Below are 20090 nucleotides of genomic sequence, written 5' to 3'. Positions count from 1 at the left end.
AAATGGTTGAAATACTCAATTTTGCAACCAAAAAAACCCATAAAAAACCCTGAATTGCCCCCAAATTTCAACCATTTTTTTTGGTGAAGTTGATAAAAAAAAATTACTTAAGAATTTTTATGTTACGTTGCCCGAAAAAGTTGGCTCAAAAAGCGGTTTTTTATAAGCATTTTTGCCTAAATTTGACCTCACACAAATATATTTGTCAAGTCTTTACCATTCTAAATATGTATGCTTTTATTTATATACATTGGACCAATAATTTATGAGGCCCAAAGTTTCCATAATTCCATAAGGCCATAGACCAGGGTTCGCAGGTTTTTGCCGCAAGTGGAAAAAACCGCGGTTTTAACCACGGTTTTTTCCACTTGGCAAAAACAGTTTTTGCCGGCAAAAATGGCAAAAACTAAAAAATTGATTTATAGTTCTGTTTTTTCATCTCAAAACAAATTATTAAGTTACAAAAATAAGTTCCCGAGTGAAACAAGGCCATATTTTGTAATTATAAGCAATATATTAGAAATTAAAGGTATGCGTTTTCATTGCTCAAGTGCATTTAACTGAAATGTGGCATGCATAAAATTCAAAACTTTTTCATTTCAAGGACTTGATGAGACAAAAAATATGTTGAATGATTCATTAAAAGTTGTGTGTTACTTTTTATGAGCTTTCTGTGCCACTTTTTAATATTTGAGTGACTATATGTGAGTTTTTGCCAGTTTTTGCCATTTTTGCCGGTTTAAACCAGGCAAAAACTGGCAAAAACAGTTTTTGCCAGGTTTTTGCCACTTTGCCGGCAAAAACAGGTTTTTGCCGGCAAAACCCGAACCCTGCCATAGACTTTGTGTTGCGATCATTTCGATCGTGGTGCAGAACTCAAAAGCGTGATCCAGTTGACATAGCGATAATTGGATTACTGTTACACGTATACTTCGCTGGCGAATTGCAAAAGGTTAGGAGAGGTTGCCAGAAAACGTTTAAATGTCGGGTATAAAGGGTACGTATAATATAATGGGTAAAATTTTCATAACATTCAAAAACGTTTTCGGAAAAATTTTGGTAAAATATTCTAACATAATGTAATTAAAGTAATGCCAAACTATTTGGCAAAAATATTTTACAACATATTTTGTCACACTTTGATATACGAGTTATCTTCGAAATTGCAGATTAATTAATAAATGTGTTTATGTTATACACATTTCCCCCACCCCACACCTTGATGACCTAGCCACTGTTCTACAAAAATGAGTTTCATGTTCCAGCAGTAACAGACTCACTGCATGTAGGACTACATCACTCATGTTTGTGTGAGTGCCTCCCCCTCTGCAATACACGAATGACTTGGTGACTTTATATTCCCGACGTCGAAAGTGGTTGACACCACCAACCACACGACCGGTTCCTTTTTGATTTTGACATCACAATTTATGATAAAGTTTATTGGTCCACATCGATATTTTGACTCTCATTGATTTACACACCACCGTCCAACCACCGTCTAATACATGTACAAACGATTCGTACTCAAGTTCATTGGTCCAAATGCATCGGTATCGCTGATTGGTTTACACCACCGTCCAACCACCGTCTAATATAGGCTACACACGATGTCAAATCGTACGATAAAGTTCATCGGTCCAATGCATTGGTACCTGGTCGCTGATTGGTTTAAAGAGCCGTCCAACCACCATCTAATACAAGTGATGTCCCAGTCATATTATCAGCTGCTGGAGAACACAAGAAGTTGACAGCCGCACCCACTTGTTCTGCCGTCGTAAGCTCTTTCGTCGGATGCTTTTCTAAGACTCTTAACTGGAAAATCAAAAAGAAGTAGACACAGCGATGTAATTATTACCCCAAGTTTTATAATTATTATAATATAAGGATCCTCGTGCTAACATTTAAAACAATTTATTTCGCCAAATGTGAACATCATAATAGTAATAATAATAATTATTATAGGCCTAATATAGGTCGATTAAAAGCAAATAGATTGGCCCAATTATTTTGCCAACGATGTTATTATATCAAAACTGGAGAGATGCCATTATAGAGTTTTAAATTTTGGACATTCTATAGTACGTACCTTGGCCTCGTCTTCAGATACTTCAAGTTCCTCTGATAATATCTTCACTTGCTTCCGGAACACTGTTTCCCCAAATTAAAATTCAATAAGACATCAGTCAGTATAAGATTAATGATAATAATTCGCTGTGGTGTCGGCATAAAGCCGAGTAACATAGTCTACAGTCATAGTGCCTATGATGATCTGGATTCAAACCGACATAAATCCAAGACTAATCTAAATTAAAATTAAAAATTCAATCTAATGGATTTGAAAATAAACCTAATTGTTTTAATTCAATTCAAATTAATGTAATTCAAATTAGTCAAAAGAATGTTTATTTAATCTTAGCTTGGATTTCCCCCCTTTATAACAACTCATAGATTTACGTTTGATTCAAACACATGTGGTTTTGATACACAAGCGTAAATAAGAAATTGGAAACTGGAACGTACTTTCTGTCTCTACCCAGCCTGGGTTTATCGAATTACATGTGATTCCCGTCCTCGCCATATCTAACGCAGTCACCTGTAATCAGTAAATGACAACAGAAACCAGCAAAAAACGCCATATACAAGAAAATTATTTGTTTGCTTTTCAGGTGTTTAATTATAAATGTATATAAGAGTTTGCGACTTGGAGAAGAAAACGATATGTTAGTGAAATCCTAATAATAATCTATAGTGACAGTGAAAACACTTAAAAAAATGTTCATTTATATCTAGAACTCAAGGCAAGTTGATCGAAGTAAAAATTGATAAATAATAATAATATAACCTCGCGAGGCCATCGTGTATCCTTTAGCAAGTGACTTATATACCGTAAAAAATCGTTTTAAAGCATATGTGCCTATTAACGAGTTTTTTCTTTCTTTTAATTTACAAATATCTGTGTTGCCTATAAACGACTTTTTACGGTATAACTCGAATGTCGGTCCATGTTTTTGTTTTATCATTTTCATACATTAAAGGAAGCCCGTATGACTCGACGTATTACTACATTAAAAGTCGTAAAGATTTTTGAAGAACATAATTATTTATTTTATCAACATTGTTCTTATTTAGAATGAATTATTAATGAAACATGTTATGTTGCCTTACTTTGGTCAAGCCGATTAGCCCGTGCTTGGCAGAACAATATCCGGCTTTCTTTTCAGACGCCACGGTTGCATGAGTCGATGCTACGTTGATAATACGACCCCAGCCTGAAATTACATGAATCAAATGTCACCTTAGATTACTTGATCAATGAGTGCTATCTACCTAAGATAACTTCATCAATGAATGCTATCTACCTAAGATGACTTCATCAATTTGTGCTATCTAGGCCTACCTAAGATAACTTCATCAATGAATGCTATCTACCTAAGATGACTTCATCAATTTGTGCTATCTACCTAAGATGACTTCATCAATGAATGCTATCTACCTAAGATTACTTCATCAATTAGTGCTATCTACCTAAGATGACTTCATCAATTAGTGTTATCTACCTGAGATGACTTTATCAATGAATGCTATGTACCTAAGATGACTTCATCAATGAGTGTTATCTACCTAAGATGACTTCATCAATTAGTGTTATCTACCTAAGATGACTTATTGAATGAATGCTATCTACCTAAGGTGACTTCATCAATGAGTGTTATCTACCTAAGATGACTTCATCAATTAGTGTTATCTACCTCAGATGACTTATTCAATGAATGATATCTACCTAAGATGACTTTATCAATGAATGCTATCTACCTAAGATTACTTCATCAATGAGTGTTATCTACCTAAGATGACTTCATCAATTAGTGTTTTCTACCTCAGATGACTTATTCAATGAATGCTATCTACCTAAGATGACTTCATCAATGAATGCTATCTCCCTCAGATGACTTCATCAACGAGTGCTATCTACCTAAGATGACTTCACCAATTAGTGTTATCTACCTAAGATGACTTCATCAATGAATACTACCTACCTAAGATGACTTCATCAATTAGTGCTATCTATCTAAGATGACTTCATCAATAAGTGCTATCTACCTAAGATGACTTAATCAATGAGTACTATCTACCTAAGATGACTTAATCTGTGAATGCTATCTACCTAAGATGACTTACACTCTGTGAGTACTATCTGCATAACGTGACCACAGATATTGGAACAATATCTATGAGATGACTTAACCTGTGAGTGCTATCTACCTAAGATGACTTCATCAATTAGTGCTATCTACCTAAGATGACTTCATCAATTTGTGCTATCTACCTAAGATGACTTCATCAATTAGTGCTATCTACCTAAGATGACTTCATCAATGAATGCTATCTACCTAAGATGACTTCATCAATTAGTGCTATCTACCTAAGATGACTTCATCAACGAGTGCTATCTACCTAAGATGACTTCATCAATTAGTGTTATCTACCCAAGATGACTTTATCAATGAATGCTATCTACCTCAGATGACTTCATCAATGAGTGTTATCTACCTAAGATGACTTCATCAATTAGTGTTATCTACCTAAGATGACTTTATCAATGAATGCTATCTACCTAAGATGACTTCATCAATGAGTGTTATCTACTTAAGATGACTTCATCAATGAATGCTATCTACCTAAGATGACTTCATCAATTAGTGTTATCTACCTAAGATGACTTTATCAATGAATGCTATCTACCTAAGATGACTTCATCAATGAATGCTATCTACCTAAGATGACTTCATCAATTAGTGTTATCTACCTAAGATGACTTCATCAATGAGTGTTATCTACCTAAGATGACTTCATCAATGAATGCTATCTACCTAAGATGACTTCATCAATTAGTGTTATCTACCTAAGATGACTTCATCAATGAATGCTATCTACCTAAGATTACTTTATCAATTAGTGCTATCTACCTAAGATAGCTTCATCAATTTGTGTTATCTACCTAAGATGACTTCATCAATTTGCGCTATCTACCTAAGATGATTTAATCAATGAGTGCTATCTAAGATGGCTTCATTAATTAGTGCTATCTACCTAAGATGGCTTAATCCGTGAGTGCTATCTATCTAAGATGACTAAATTTGTGAATGCTATCTACCTAAGCTGGCTTAATCTGTGAGTGCTATCTACCTAAGATGACTTAATCTGTGAGTGCTATCTATCTAAGATGACTTAATCTGTGAGTGCTATCTACCTAAGATGAATTCATCAATTAGTGATATCTACCTAAGATGAATTCATCAATCAGTGCTATCTACATAAGATGACTTAATCTGTGAGTGCTATCTATCTAAGATGACTTAATCTGTGAGTGCTATCTACCTAAGATGAATTCATCAATTAGTGATATCTACCTAAGATGAATTCATCAATCAGTACTATCTACATAAGATGACTTAATCTGTGAGTGCTATCTACCTAAGATGACTTAATTTGTGAGTGCTATCTACATAAGATGACTTAATCTGTAAGTGATATCTACCTAAGATGACTTCATCAATGAGTGCTACCTATTTAAGGTGACCCAGACTTTATCAACCATAATGTACGATAGTGTACAATTGCCCAGTAAGGTTGTGTTAACAGCGGGTCAGTGGGACGATTTTAAATGTTGCCCCTCCCCCCGGCACTGTGGCCGGCACACCCCTGCCAAATAGAGGGACACCGTGACACTATAGAAACATACCTTTTTTTCTCATCCCTGGAAGTAGATATTTTGTAAGTAGGAATGGTGCTGTTAACATGACTGCAACCATTGTATTCCATATCTCCACTGGAAAACGGTCTATTTCATCTATGTGCTGAAAACCTAAGATGATAAAGAGAGACTTGAACAGGTTAAATATGTCTTATCATCTTCCACAGTGTGGATGCGTAGACCCGACAGAATTATTGCTTCTAAAGTTTCTAACAAACACAAAACAGTCTAAAAGGAATCAAAATAGCAATTTAATACACTCAATAACATAAAATTGTTTTAAAACAGTACCATAAACCCATAAAATAACAAGAAATCGTTTGATAAACCTCAAATACGGTATCCAAAGAAAACTTGAAAAATTCATAAAATAGTCTGATAAACTTAAAAACCAAAAGACATACAAGAGAGGAGCATGGTTTTGAGATCTATGAATCTGCATACTGGTGAAAACTGCGAATAATTGTGGTCATTTAAGAGAAAAGTGTGAAACAATAGGTATTTCCTTCTTATCCCAACGATGACCCCATACGAACCGTCAAAATCAAATCTCAGGCACATCATTAAAGCAATATTGTGTGATTTTCATATTGAATAGATTCTTATTTGTTTTCCACAAAATATTGGTTTTCACTGATCACACTATGTCCCCTTTTAATTACGAGCCAAACATTGTGGTAAAACAAAGAAAATTGCTATTTCATTCCAATGCTTATTATCTTCAATGCGTGTATTAGCTCGCCGATCGTTATTGAGCGGAACTTCACGCATCTGGGACTTATAATTGATATTAAAGACGTATAAAAAGTAGACATTCAAGAAAAATTCTGGGCATTGTTGTGGAGCAAATCACACATTATGGGTTTAAGGAGAAGTTTTTTATCAGTTTAAAATATGAATCCCTCGTTTCAAACCGAATGTATACCTAAAGCAGTGGCGGCGCCATTGGGGGGGCATGGGTTGGAAATTCCCCAGTCAAAACTCTTTCCCCCCAGTAAAAATGCAAAATTACGAAAATGTTCACTTTTTGCGGCAATTTTGCGCAAAATTTGTTGATTTTGCCCCCCCCTCCGAAATTCACTTTGCCCCCTCAATGTCACCCCTCCCCGAAAAAAAATTCCTGACGCCACCACTGACGTTAAGTCATGGAGAATCATACCTGCATTGTTGACAAGTATGTCTATTCCTGGAGGATGTTTCTTGATGATCTCTGAACACATTTTACGTATTTCATATTCATTAGCAAGATCTGCATGGATGTGGTAACATGGTACTTGGAAATCTCTGCAAGACAAAACAATGGGACAAAGATCAATTAAAATGGGACTAATTGTCAAATTGAACGATGAGTGTAACAAAATCGTTCTTCACAAGTTCATGATAATTTGATTACTGTCTTGCAGTCCTACCATCCTTTCACCTGCTACTCAGCTCAGCATCATTTTGATCAGATTACCATCTCAATTGTTATCGTAGTCGTCATCATCCTAATCATCACCGTCATCCCCATCGTCATCAGCATCTTCATCCTCATCTTCTTCATCATCCTCATCATTCCCATCCGCCTCATCATCATCATCGTCGTCGTCGTTATCAATGCAGATCCTCATCATCATCTTCATCTTCGTCACATCATCATTCATAATCCTCCTCATCATCCATGTGGCGCCGCCACGCGAGGTATAGGCATCGTCATCATCATCATCACCATCATCATCACCACCACCATCATCATCATCGTCGTCATCATCATCATTATCATCATCATTATCATCATCATCATCATCATCATCATCATCATCATCATCATCATCATCATCATCATCATCATCATCATCATCATCATCATCATCACCACCACCACCACCACCATCATCAACATCATCATCATCATGTACCAACCGTTTGATGTTATGTTCGCACAACTCAACCCCCTTTGTGTCTCCAAACCCAGTCAGTATGATGGAGTGGCCTTTGGATGCTAATGCCCGTGCTATCCCCTGACCAATTCCCGAGGTAGAACCAGTTACCAAGGCGACGCGTGCTGCAGCCGCTGTTGCCATACCGGTATTCTGTGTTTATAAAAGATTTGAAATGATTAAACCTATAAATAATGGCGAATAGAAGGCCCATTTTTGCATGCTAAAGATTTGCAATATCATTTAAACAACCCCAACACATCAGGGGATCATAAGCTATCATATAACTCAGTTCGACTTCCGGGGACACATATCAATTTGTAAGCACTATTTAGCAAAATAGTTAACCGTCTGACAAAACAGGCGAAAATAGTAACCTTTTGCACAAGATTTGCAATTTAAAGAGAATTGGCCAATGATTGGGGGGGTGCTGATTTTGAAAAAGTGGACATTTTTCCAAAGGGGGGGCGATTTTGTAAAAAGTGGACTTTTCCCCCAAATTTGGACAATTTTTGACCAATAAACCGTAAAAAAACTGATTTTTTGTGCTCGCTTCGCTCGCAAATTCTTAAATTTTGGGACTTTTTGTATACTTTTGCAAATTTGGGGAGGTGCGGTCGCACCCCCGCACCCCCTGCGTACGGGCCTGGGTGAATCGAGGTGGAAACTGTGCATAGATGGTTTATAAGAGAATCGTTTCGTAGCCAAACCTTTCCATATGCCATCCACCATGCATCCACGATCATTATTTTTAGGTCTAATAATATAAATGTTGATGATTCTCTTTTACCTTAGTGATCAAAACATTTCAAGCATAATAATAATGTAGACCTACATGTTTAATAATAGTTAAACTAAAACTTTTACTGAAAATATATAGTCCTACCTCAAAATTGTAAATCCGTGTACGTTGAATCGGTAGTAGAATTCATGTAGTCAGTTTATGTCAGCAGAGTTAATGTACTAAAGTAACCTATTGGTGAACATGGTGAATGCATTTAATCTTATGAAATTCCATGTCTGCATGAAATCCCAGAGCTTCCCCGGGCTGTGAACTTCATGTACCTGTAATCTGAACTGTTGATGTCAAAGACGATGGCATGCACCGGACTCCATGCTGTTCACGTATCAATGAATTTAAGAGCTAATACATTTCCTGACCTTGAACTTGAACTTTTAAAAGGGCTTACATTTTCCTGATACATTAAAACATACTGGGAACCGAATGGTGGTAGTCATGTTAGTCAGTAGTATGAGCTTGCATTGGTGGTGTAGGCCTATATGGTGGTGATATAAATGATCCTGTTTACTAGTGTTTAGATAAGGGGCCGGCTGTGCAATAATTATGAGCCCCGGGGAGGGTAAAATTGGGGGGGGGGAGACAAAGATTTTTTGGAGGGCCAAGGGGGGGGGAGGCAAGCGATTTTTGGCAGGCCGGGGGGGGCGACGGCAAGCGATTTTGGTGGGAAATTTTACCCCCCGGTTCATAATTATTGCACAGCCCCTTAGTCAGTAGGCCTAATGGTAGCTTGCATTGGTGGTGTTATTATCCTGTTTAGAAGCTTTCAGATAACTAATAATAATTATATACATTGCTCAAATCGTGGTAAAAACCAAAAGAAAAACCAAAATTTTTGAGTAGGGCCTAAAAATAGATGTCATATGCATGACCCACAAAATCAGGTGATCAAATTTATGATGATGCATAATATGGTCTAGCCAATTGATAAAAATAAGTTTAAATCAGTACAACAATTTATATTAAGTTTGTGCATCACTAAGGGTTAATTGATTTGTATTGATTTGGTGTTTTTGAATATTCTTTTTGAAATGTTTTCCCGTGGGGGGGGGGGGGGTGCTAGTTACGCCACTGCTTGTGAATACTTTTATTTAAAAATAACAGTATGTTACAATGTTTTGCAGCATGTTTTATATCCTTTATAACCTGCAATTAAACGTTTTCTGGCAGCCTTTTCTTCCCTTTTACGAAAACGTTTTGCGTTTGCCGGGTTGTTCAGCAAGGTCTGTAGCGAATATAAAATATGTATTCTATTTGTGTATGTTAAATTCTAAGCAACTTGTAAACTTAACACCCAAAAAAAAATCACCCAAGTACACAATGCATAATAATGTAAACAAAATGTAGTCATTTGACATTTAATGACTTTCGGAATATTACTTTCCAGATTTGCTTCAAAAGGAAGTGCAACACATCTGTGTAAGAATGTACACAATTAAATACGGTTATAGCCTACATGTATATTTATATAATAGTTTCAGCACTTTTAGGCATTGCAAATACCATACTTTTCTTTTGGAGAAATAGCTATCTCCTTAAATCAAATATAATTTGTCATTACTTGTAAGTGCCTTTTTATATCATAAACATTACTTTCAATTATGAAGATACGTCTTTCAATATGATCAGTAGGCCTACTTATGTTTCAAGGAATTCCCTCTGAATTTCTTAACATTCGTTGTATTCAACCACACCATTATAAATTCCAGACTTGGTTATGTCATGCCTAACAGATTCGCTGCAGGTATATGACATCACTCATGTTTGTGTGAATGCCCCCTCTCCGTAATACACGAATGGCTTGGTGACTTTATAATCCAGACGTCGAAAGTGGTTGACACTCCAACCACAAGACCTGCTTCTTTTTGATTTTGACATCAAAATGTATGATCAAGTTTATTGGTCCACGTCGAAATCTTGGCTCTCATTGCTTTACACACCACCGTCCAATCACCGTCTAATACGCACGATGTCAAATCGTACGATCAAGTTCATTGGTCCAATGCATTGGTACCTGGTCACTGATTGGTTTACACCGTCGTCCAACCACCAATATACAAGCTACATACGATGTCAAATCGTACGATAAAGTTCATTGGTCCAATGCATTGGTACCTGGCCGCTGATTGGTTTACACCGCCGTCCAACCACCATCTAATACAAGCGATGTTCCAGTCATATTATCGGCTGCTGGAGAACATAAGAAGTTGACAGCCGCACCCACTTGTTCTACCGTTGTAAGTTCTTTCGTCGGATGCTTTTCTAAGATTCTAAACTGGAAAATCAAAAAGAAGTAGACACAGCGATTTAATCATTACCTCAAGATTTATATCATAATGATCAACGTGCTAACAGGGCGACTATGATGCAGAACTTATTTAAAACAATTTATTTCACCAATGTAAAGCATCATAATAGTAATTATTGTAGTAATTATAGCCTATTATAGGTCGATTAAAAGCAAATAGATTGGTCCAATTATTTTGCCAACGATGTTATTATATCAAAACTGGAGAGATGCCATTATAGAGTTTTAAATTTGGGACATTCTGTAGTACGAACCTTGGCCTCGTCTTCAGATATTTTAAGTTGCTCTGATATCATCTTCACTTGCTTCCAGAAAACTGTTTCCCCAAATTAAAATTCAATAAGATATCAGTTAGTATTTAAGATGAATAATATTAATTCACAGTGATATCAGCATAATGCCGGGCAACATAGTATACATACTCTCTAAATGTAAAAGAGTGAATTTCCACTCTTGCAAGGAGTTGGACGCAGGACAACCCGTTTTTGAGTGGAAATCTCTATAAAATGAAAGAAAATACATTTTCTTTAGGCAATATTCACTCTTTTGAGAGTATGCAGACTACTTTTTTCAATCATTTTAGAGTGGACATTTTCCACTCAAAAAGGGGTTGTCCTGCATTTCACTCTCTCACTCCTTTTTCCACTCGGTAGACAGTACCTATGAATTAATGTGGATCAATCCAAGACTAATTTAAATTAAAAATATACAAATGCAATCTAATGGATTTGAATATCAATCTATAAGATTTAAAATATTTAATATAATTCAGACTAGTTAAAAATTGTTCAATCTAAGTTTAAATTTGCCCCTCATAAACAAATGATAGATTTACGTTTGAATCTTAGGAATTTAAAGAGCAATGCAATTAACTATAGATCCAGGAAACACAAAAACGTTTTAAACAAGTTATATTTTGGGGTTTGGTTTAGATAAAAACGTTTTAATAACATTAAATGTCGGATAATATAAAGGTCATGAAAACGTTTTATAATGTTTTGTTTGAAAACACACTGCAACAATATTTCAAAAATGTTTTCAAAATATTATTGTATAACCTATTATTTTTGTCAACACTTAAATAACATTACGTTAACATATTTGAAGTAGGTTATCAAAAAATGTCTTTTAATGTTATGAAAACGTTTTATACCCTTTATGTAACCCGAAATTATCGTTTTCTGACAACCTTTCATAACCTTTTGCGAATGATGCCGAAAACGTTTTGTGTTTGCTGGGAATATAAATGTATGTGGTTTTGATTTTTTTGACACAAGCGTAAATATAAACTTGGAAACTGGAACGTACTTTCTGTCCCGACCCAGCCTGGATTTATCGAATTACATGTGATTCCCGTCCTCGCCATATCTAACGCAGTCACCTGTAATCAGTAAATGACAACAGAAACCAGCAAAATACGCCATATACATGAAAATTGTTTGTTTAATTTCAGGTGTTTAAGGTGGTACTACACCCCTTGATAAATTTGTTACTATTTTTGCATTTTTCAAAACAAAAAATAACACACTGGTAACAAAAGTTATGTATATTATAGGGGCAAGAAATCCAGTTACTACACTGGAATTTCAGTGACTCAAGACAAGCGGTACGTTATTTATGATAAGAAAAGATGTACCGCTAGAATGTACCTCATTTCTGTTTAAAACATATATAATGAACCACTTGTCTTGAATCATTGTAATTTCAGTGAAGTATTTGGATTCCTTGGCCCTATGATATACATAACTTTGGTTACCAGTGTGTAGTTATTTTTGTGAAAAATGCAAAATTAGTCACACAATTTATCAGGGGTGTAGTACCACCTTATACGTATATGAGAGTATACGATTTAGAGAACAAAACGACATATTAGTGTAGATCCTAATAATAATCTATAGTCGGTGAATATACCTACAAAATGTTTATTTATTTACCCCTAGAACTCAAGCAAGTTGATCAAAGTCAAAGTTGATAAATCATAATTACACAAACTCGGGAAGTGTCTTATATAACTCGAATGTCGGTCCATATTTTTGTGATATTTTCATACAACAAAGGAAACCCGTATTACTCGACGGTTAAAGTCTTAAAGATTTTTGACGAACATGTTTTTATCAACATTACTCTCTAATTTAGAATGAATAGCTAATGAAACATGTTACGTTGCCTTACTTTAGTCAAGCCGATAAGCCCGTGCTTAGCAGAACAATATGCGGCTTTCTTTTCAGACGCCACGACTGCATGGGCCGATGCTATGTTGATAATGCGACCCCAGCCTGAAATGAAATGACTCAAATGTTACCTAATACGACTCCATCAATGAGTGTTATACCTTAGGTGACTTCATCAATGAGTGCTATCTACCTAAGATGACTTTATCATTGAATGCCATTTACAAAAGATAACTTCATTAGTGCATACTATCTACCTAAGATGACTTCATCGATGAGTGCTATCAACCTAAGATCATGACTTTATCAAAGAGTGTTATCTACCTAAGATGACTTCATCAATGAATGCTATCTATCTAAGATAACTTCATCAAAGAGTGCTTGAAGAGGATGAATAAATAAAATAATATCTGAAAAAATTACAATGTTTTGATGTACCATCGCAAAATGCGATTCATTTTCTACATGTAAACTTTTTAGGGGACACCTTGTACATACCTAAGATGACTTCATCACTGTGTGATATCTACCTAAGATGACTACATCAATGAGTGCTATCTACCTAAGATAACTTCATCAATGACTGCTATCTACCTAAGGTGACTTCATCAAAGAGTGCTATCTACCTAAGATGACTTCATCAATGACTGCTTTCTATCTAAAGGTTCGTTCATACTACCACCGCATTTGCGATGCGTTGCTTTGCGATGCGGTGCGTTGTCGCACTGCATCGTACTGCAAAATACTGCATTGCGATATCGCAATGAAGTTAAATACATTTTAACTTGGAAATGCGACGAGTTGCGTTGAGTTGCGCCAAAAGTAATGGATATATCGGCATCGCAAAGCAACGCATCGCAAATGCGGTGGTAGTATGAACGAACCTTAAGATGACTTCATCACTGAATGCTATCTACCTAAGATGACTTTATCAAAAGAGTACTATCTACCTAAGATGACTTCATCAATGACTGCTATCTACCTAAGGTGACTTCATCAATGAGTACTATCTACCTAAGATGACTTCATTATCTACCTTAGATGACTTTATCAATGAGTGCTATCTACCCAAGATGACTTTTATCAAAGAGAATTCATATATACCTATAGGCCTATATATCAATGAGGTGTATCTACGTAATATTATTTTATCAATGACTGCTATCTACCTAAGATGACTTCATCAAAGAGTACTATCTACCTAAGATGACTTCATCAATGACTGCTATCTACCTAAGGTGACTTCATCAATGAGTTTTATCTACATGATCGAATTAAAAAAAGACTAGTTTGCGTCTGACGTCAGGGCAAGGGCACGACGTGATTGGTTGCTGATCTGCGCAGTACGGCATTTTTGGTCTGGTTGACCGGACTTCATACGCAAACTTGTCATTTTAATTCGGATTTCAATTATACTTAAGATGACTTCAATGAGTGCTATCTACCTAAGATGACTTCATCAATGAGTGCTGTCTACCTAAGATGACTTCATCAATGAGTGCTATCTACTTACGATGACTTTATCAATGAGTGCTATCTACTAAAAGATGACTTTATCAATGAGTGCCATCTACCGAAGATGACTTCCTCAATGAATGTTAACTACCTAAGATGACTTCATCAAAAAGTGCTATCTACCTAAGATGCCTTCATCAATGAGTGCTATCTACCTAAGATGACTTCATCAATGAGTGCTATCTACCTAAGATGATCAAATTATGAAAGCTCATATCGACCTATTTTACCCTATTTTGTTTTTTGTTTGTTTTATTTCTTCTTTAACCTGGGACACTCAATCAGTTGAAAACACAATTAATCATCTATGCTACAATTACCCTCACAATTGCCATCATTTTGGCCTATTTTAGCATCATAATTACTAATTTTCACAATTATTGTCCCAGCAAAGTTGTTTTAGTAGCAGGTCAGTGGGACGATTTTTAAATCCCCCCCCCCCCCCTGGCACGGTGGCCCCGGTATCCCTCTGCCATATAGGAATATTCTATAGAAGCATACCTTTTTTTCTCATCCCTGGAAGTAGATATTTTGTAAGTAGGAACGGTGCTGTCAGCATGACTGCAACCATTGTGTTCCATATCTCCACTGGAAAACGTTCTATTTCATCTATGTGCTGAAAACCTATGATGATAATGAGATGATAAAGATAATTCATTATGATAATTCCCTAGACTTGAACAGGTTTAGTATGTCCCCCTACAATGTGGACGCGCATGACATAACAGAATTGATTTTAAAAACATTGTTGATTCCCCCTTGAAATTCACTTTGCACCTCCCCCCCCCCATTCCCCCAGGAAAAAACTCTTGGCGCCGCCACTGGGTTTTCACCGTTTTTCATATCAGGCACATCATTAAGGAGTAAGTTCTTTTTTATCAATATTTGAAGTATACAGGGTGTCCCCAAATACAAAACCCTCAACTGTGCCCTCTTTTTCTCCTATTTTCGAAAAGTTGATCAAATATATTTTAATGTAAAGAAACCTTTAAACGTAAGCTTTAATAAACCAAAACAACTATTTCCATCGGATTATAACTTTTGAAGATATGCCCTTTTAAAGAAATATACCCGTTTTTCACCCTGTCCACGGATTCAATTAATTCGGAAGCAAACAGAGTGGTTGAGATGGGTCATGCTTTAGAGTGGCTTGCAAGATCACCAGACCTCACATCACTTGATTTATTCTTTGGGGCAAAATCCAAAGCGACGTCTATGAGCGAGGACCATATAGCCTCCAAGATCTTCGCATCAACGCAAGTACGCAAACGTATTATTGCTGCATTCGCAAGTTTACAGCGCACAAGGATTGTATGCAACACAATGCAATGAGGAGCAGGGCTGAAACCAGTATTCGCTAAGGGGGCAACCAGGTAGAGGGCAGAGCAAAACAGTAAACTCACTTCAGAAAAACCAAAGACAAACCAAACAGTCCTTTCCAGGGTTACCTTTTATCCCAAAAAGAATAATGACTAATATTTTAAATAAAAAGAAAGCAAGGAACAACAAAATATACAGTAAAGAACATAATAAGACAAAAAGGCATAACCAAGAAAAAATATGTCAATGCATAGTATTGCAAAATAAGTACCATCCCACATCCACAAATTAATGACACTTATTTTGAAGTAGCCAAACCTCCTTCGTGGACAGGGTGAAAAACGGGTACATTTCTTAAAACAAGCATATTTTGTGAGCCGATTGAAATATTTTTAACTAACGTTTTTCTAACGGTTTCTTCATGTATCAAAAAGCATTAAGCAACTCTTTGAAATAGGAGAAAAAGAGGGCGCAACGAGGGGTTTTTTTTGGGGGGGGGGGGGCACACCCTGTATATGAATCGTTTCAAATCGTACTAGTATGTGTACAATACAGTATAGCTCAGTATAACCCTAACCATACCAGCATTGTTGACAAGTATGTCTATTCCTGGAGAATGTTTCTTGATGATCTCGGAACACATTTTACGTATTTCAGATTCATTAGCAAGATCTGCATGGATGTGGTAACATGGCACTTGAAAATCTCTGCAAGACAAAACAATGGGACACAAAGATCAAATAAAATATGACAAATTGGACGACAAGTGTAACAATTATACCCTTCTTCACAAGTTCAATAATTTTAGGTCATTACTGTCTGCAGTCCTGTTCAACTCCTCACCAGATAACCATCTCATCATCATTATCGTCGTCGTCATCATAAACATCATCCTAATTATCCTCATCGTCGCCATCACCGTCATCCCCATCGTCAACCCTATCATCATCTTCTTCATCATCACCATCATCTTCATCATCACCATCATTATTGTCATCTTCGTATATGATTATCATTCCTCCTCCTCATCATCCTCAATCCTTTTCCTCATCATACTCAATACAATATTATAATCAATGGAAATTACCCAGTTTTCTCCCCGATTTCACTTCGCCCCTCCCTGAAAAAATAAATGGTGCCACCACTGTCATCATCATCATCAACATGATCAATGTACCAACCTTTTGATGTTATGTTCACATGACTCAATCTCCTTCTTCTCTCCAAACCCAGTCAGTATGATGGAGTGACCTTTGGATGCTAATGCCCGTGCTATCCCATTACCAAGTCCCGAAGTAGAACCAGTAACCAAGGCGACTCGTGCTGCAGCCGCTGTTGCCATATTTTTTTCTGTGTTAAAAATAGGATTAAGTTTTTGGATTTAAAACAACTAAACCAAGAAATAATGGCGAATAGGAGGCCCATTTTTGCATGCTAAAAATTGCAATATTATGCAAACCATCCTAACACATCAGGGGATGCCAACTCCGCGTGAGACTTCCATCCACGAGCACTATTTTTTAGGTATATATTAAAATAAGATTAATATGCATGTGTATTTAGCCCGGGGGGGGGGGCACTTCCATGACAGATATGCATTATGTGCCTCGGGATAGACCCCCTTTTTCAAACCGGCTTGTACCCAATGACCCCCCTTTTTTGTGTTATGGTCCTACCTATTACCCAATGACCCCCTTTAAAAAAGTTCATGTACTCAATGACCCCCTTTTTCTATTTCCTGCTATACCCAATGACCCTCCCTTTTAATTCCCAAATTTAGGTGGTATTTGTGTTCTCCTCCAGAAATAGTGAGATTTTTCACATTTCCAAGATGGCCAAGTTGTTTTTACGCAGTTTGGCACTTATTTATGTGTACTTAATGATACTCTTTTGGCAATACTGTACTCAATGACTCCCATTTTACTTTTTGTTACCCCAATGACCATCCTTTTTCAAAGTTTCATACCGAATGACCCCATTTTTATTCAGGTTGTGTACTGAATGACCCCATATTTTTGTAATTGTACATTTGACCTGAATGCCCCCTACTTTTAACATGGCCGAGGCACATCCCTGCCATTTCAGATAGGGAGTGCCTCCCCCGGGGTATTTAGGCCTACATGTTATTAGTTAAAAACTTTTACTGAAAATATAGTCCTACCTTAAAATTGTAAATCCGTTCACGTTGAATCGGTATGTAGAAATGATCGTCTAACACGAGAATTCATGTATAATGTCTGAGTTAAATGTGTTAATGTAACCTATTGGTGAATGCATCTTACGGAATTCCATGTCTGCATGATAGGCTGTGAACTTCGGCCTAAATTCCTGAAATCCGAACTGTCGATGGCATGCACAGATATCATTGTGAACTTCGACCCGTTCATGCTTGAAAGACTTGCACGTACATGTATCAGTAAATTCGATTCCCGCACTTGACCGCATTTTAAAGTATTACTTTATTTTCCTGATACAGGAAACATATAAATGCGAATCAAAAATGGTGGTAGTGGTAGCTTGGCAGTGTAAATGGTGGTGATATAGGCCTTATGATCCAGTAAAATCATGTTTCATGATCTATATTGCTGAAATCGTAGTTAATTTAAAAAAAATTGAAATAGGCTATTTACAGTATTAAATTCAGGTGAAAATAAGGCAAAAACAAACAAAAACAACAACAACAACAAAAACTTCCTAGTACAAAATTGCTGTCATATGATGACAAGCTATGACAGGCTCCCAGCCCCGTACGCAGGATTTTTTTGGGGTGCTGATTTTGAAAAAGTGGACTTTTTCCCAAGGGGGAGGGGGCGATTTTGTGAAAAGTGGACTTTCTTTCCAAACTTTGGATCTTTTTTGATGAAAAACCCGTAAAAAAATTCATTTTTTGCTTATACGCTCACAAATTATGAAATTCTGGGACTTTTTGTACGGGCCTGCAGGCTCCACAAAAATCAAGTGTGCAAGCACAGATATTGGAATCTGTAGTGAAAGTTGGTTCCTGAAGATGTGGCCTGAAAATCAAAAATGTGTTTTAGGGTCAGGAATTATCCCAAAATATATAGGCCTCCGATGCATTGCACATTGATGCATGGTCAAGCCAATTACACCGAGGGTTGATTTGTATTAATTTGGTATTTTGTGTATATTCTTTTGAAATGTGCCGTCTTTTTTCATGAAAATAGCAATTTTACTGGATTCAAAAAATAAAATGTACAATTGCTTCCAAAAATGAAATGCGCGCGGCCTACCGGTACCGGATGTTTTTTAGCCTATAAACCGAACTTGATAAAAAAAAAGACATTTCATTTTACACAGAGTGAAATTCACTCTTTCAACACCTTCAAATGTTGTCCCTAATATGGTTGTTTATAACAAGTGGACATGTTACTCTTCTATTGTGGTTTATTTGCATATTTGTAGTGTTTGAAATGCGTTTGAATTTTACCTTAAAATATGAATTATACCTTCAAATTATAAGCTTTTGATCTTAAAATAAATAATTTTACCCTCAAATTATTAATTGTACCTTAAATTGTTGGGGAGTGGAACTAGGGTACTTGGCCTCACCTAAATAAATTGGGTGTACCAGACCACCAGAACCCTGGTTCTGGAGCCACTGATTAATGCCTTTCCCCCTTATTTTTGGATAGGTGCAGCATGTTAAATTATAAGCATCTTTTAAACATAACACCCAAAAATTCACCAAGTACACAATGCATATGTAAACAAAATGTAGTCATCGACATTTTAATGACTTTCGGAATACTTTTCCAGATTTGTTTCTCAACGTGTCTGACAACACATCTGTGTAAGAATGTACACAATTAAATACGATTATACATGTATGTTATAATATAGTTTCAGCACTTTTAGGCATTACAAATATGGTACAATTTTCTCTTGGAGAAACGGCATGCTATGTCCTTAAATCAAATAAAATTTTTCATTATCTCAAGTGCCCTTTTTTAAAATCATAAACACACTTCCAATTATGAAAATAGTTAACATCTTTCAATAATATGATCAGTACTTTGGTTTTAAGGAATTCCCTCTGCATTTCGTAACATAGTTTTATTGTGGCATCATAAAAAAGACACCATAACTCCAAACTGCATGTCATGAATACCGTAGTTCTTTAGTAGTATTATGATTCATTTGTGGATTCAAACTTTAAACAATGTTAGAAAATCAACAAAATAACAGAATAAAGTATTTCACATGATGAAATTTTGGTAAGGCCAACACATAGTAATGAAGTTATTTTTTAGTAATGAAGTCTTTAAAAAAAGAAGTCCAA

General features: G+C 36.1%; 2 protein-coding genes across 2 annotated transcripts; both read right to left on the bottom strand.

The window, feature by feature from the left end:
- Positions 1-300: 300 nt before the first annotated feature.
- On the bottom strand, positions 301-8867 carry LOC140166364 (D-beta-hydroxybutyrate dehydrogenase-like). Its single transcript, XM_072189809.1, has 8 exons — positions 8564-8867; positions 7661-7830; positions 6918-7042; positions 5747-5869; positions 3169-3272; positions 2524-2596; positions 2090-2151; positions 301-1815 (listed from the first exon to the last, which is right to left on the bottom strand). The coding sequence occupies exons 2-8, from the start codon at positions 7819-7821 to the stop codon at positions 1672-1674; spliced, it is 792 nt and encodes a 263-aa protein (XP_072045910.1). The 5' UTR covers positions 7822-7830; positions 8564-8867; the 3' UTR covers positions 301-1671.
- A 1065-nt stretch (positions 8868-9932) lies between these two features.
- LOC140166365 (D-beta-hydroxybutyrate dehydrogenase-like) lies at positions 9933-18185 on the bottom strand. The gene is made up of 8 exons (XM_072189810.1): positions 17952-18185; positions 16972-17140; positions 16373-16497; positions 14972-15094; positions 12957-13060; positions 12093-12165; positions 11039-11100; positions 9933-10751 (listed from the first exon to the last, which is right to left on the bottom strand). Exons 2-8 carry the CDS (start codon positions 17130-17132, stop codon positions 10608-10610), a joined length of 792 nt encoding a protein of 263 aa, XP_072045911.1. The 5' UTR covers positions 17133-17140; positions 17952-18185; the 3' UTR covers positions 9933-10607.
- Positions 18186-20090: the final 1905 nt, after the last annotated feature.

This window comes from Amphiura filiformis, chromosome 12 (assembly GCF_039555335.1).
Source record: "Amphiura filiformis chromosome 12, Afil_fr2py, whole genome shotgun sequence".
Taxonomy (NCBI): domain Eukaryota; kingdom Metazoa; phylum Echinodermata; class Ophiuroidea; order Amphilepidida; family Amphiuridae; genus Amphiura; species Amphiura filiformis.
The sequence above is the reverse complement of the archived record's forward strand: the minus strand, read 5'-3'. Positions and strand labels throughout refer to the sequence as shown.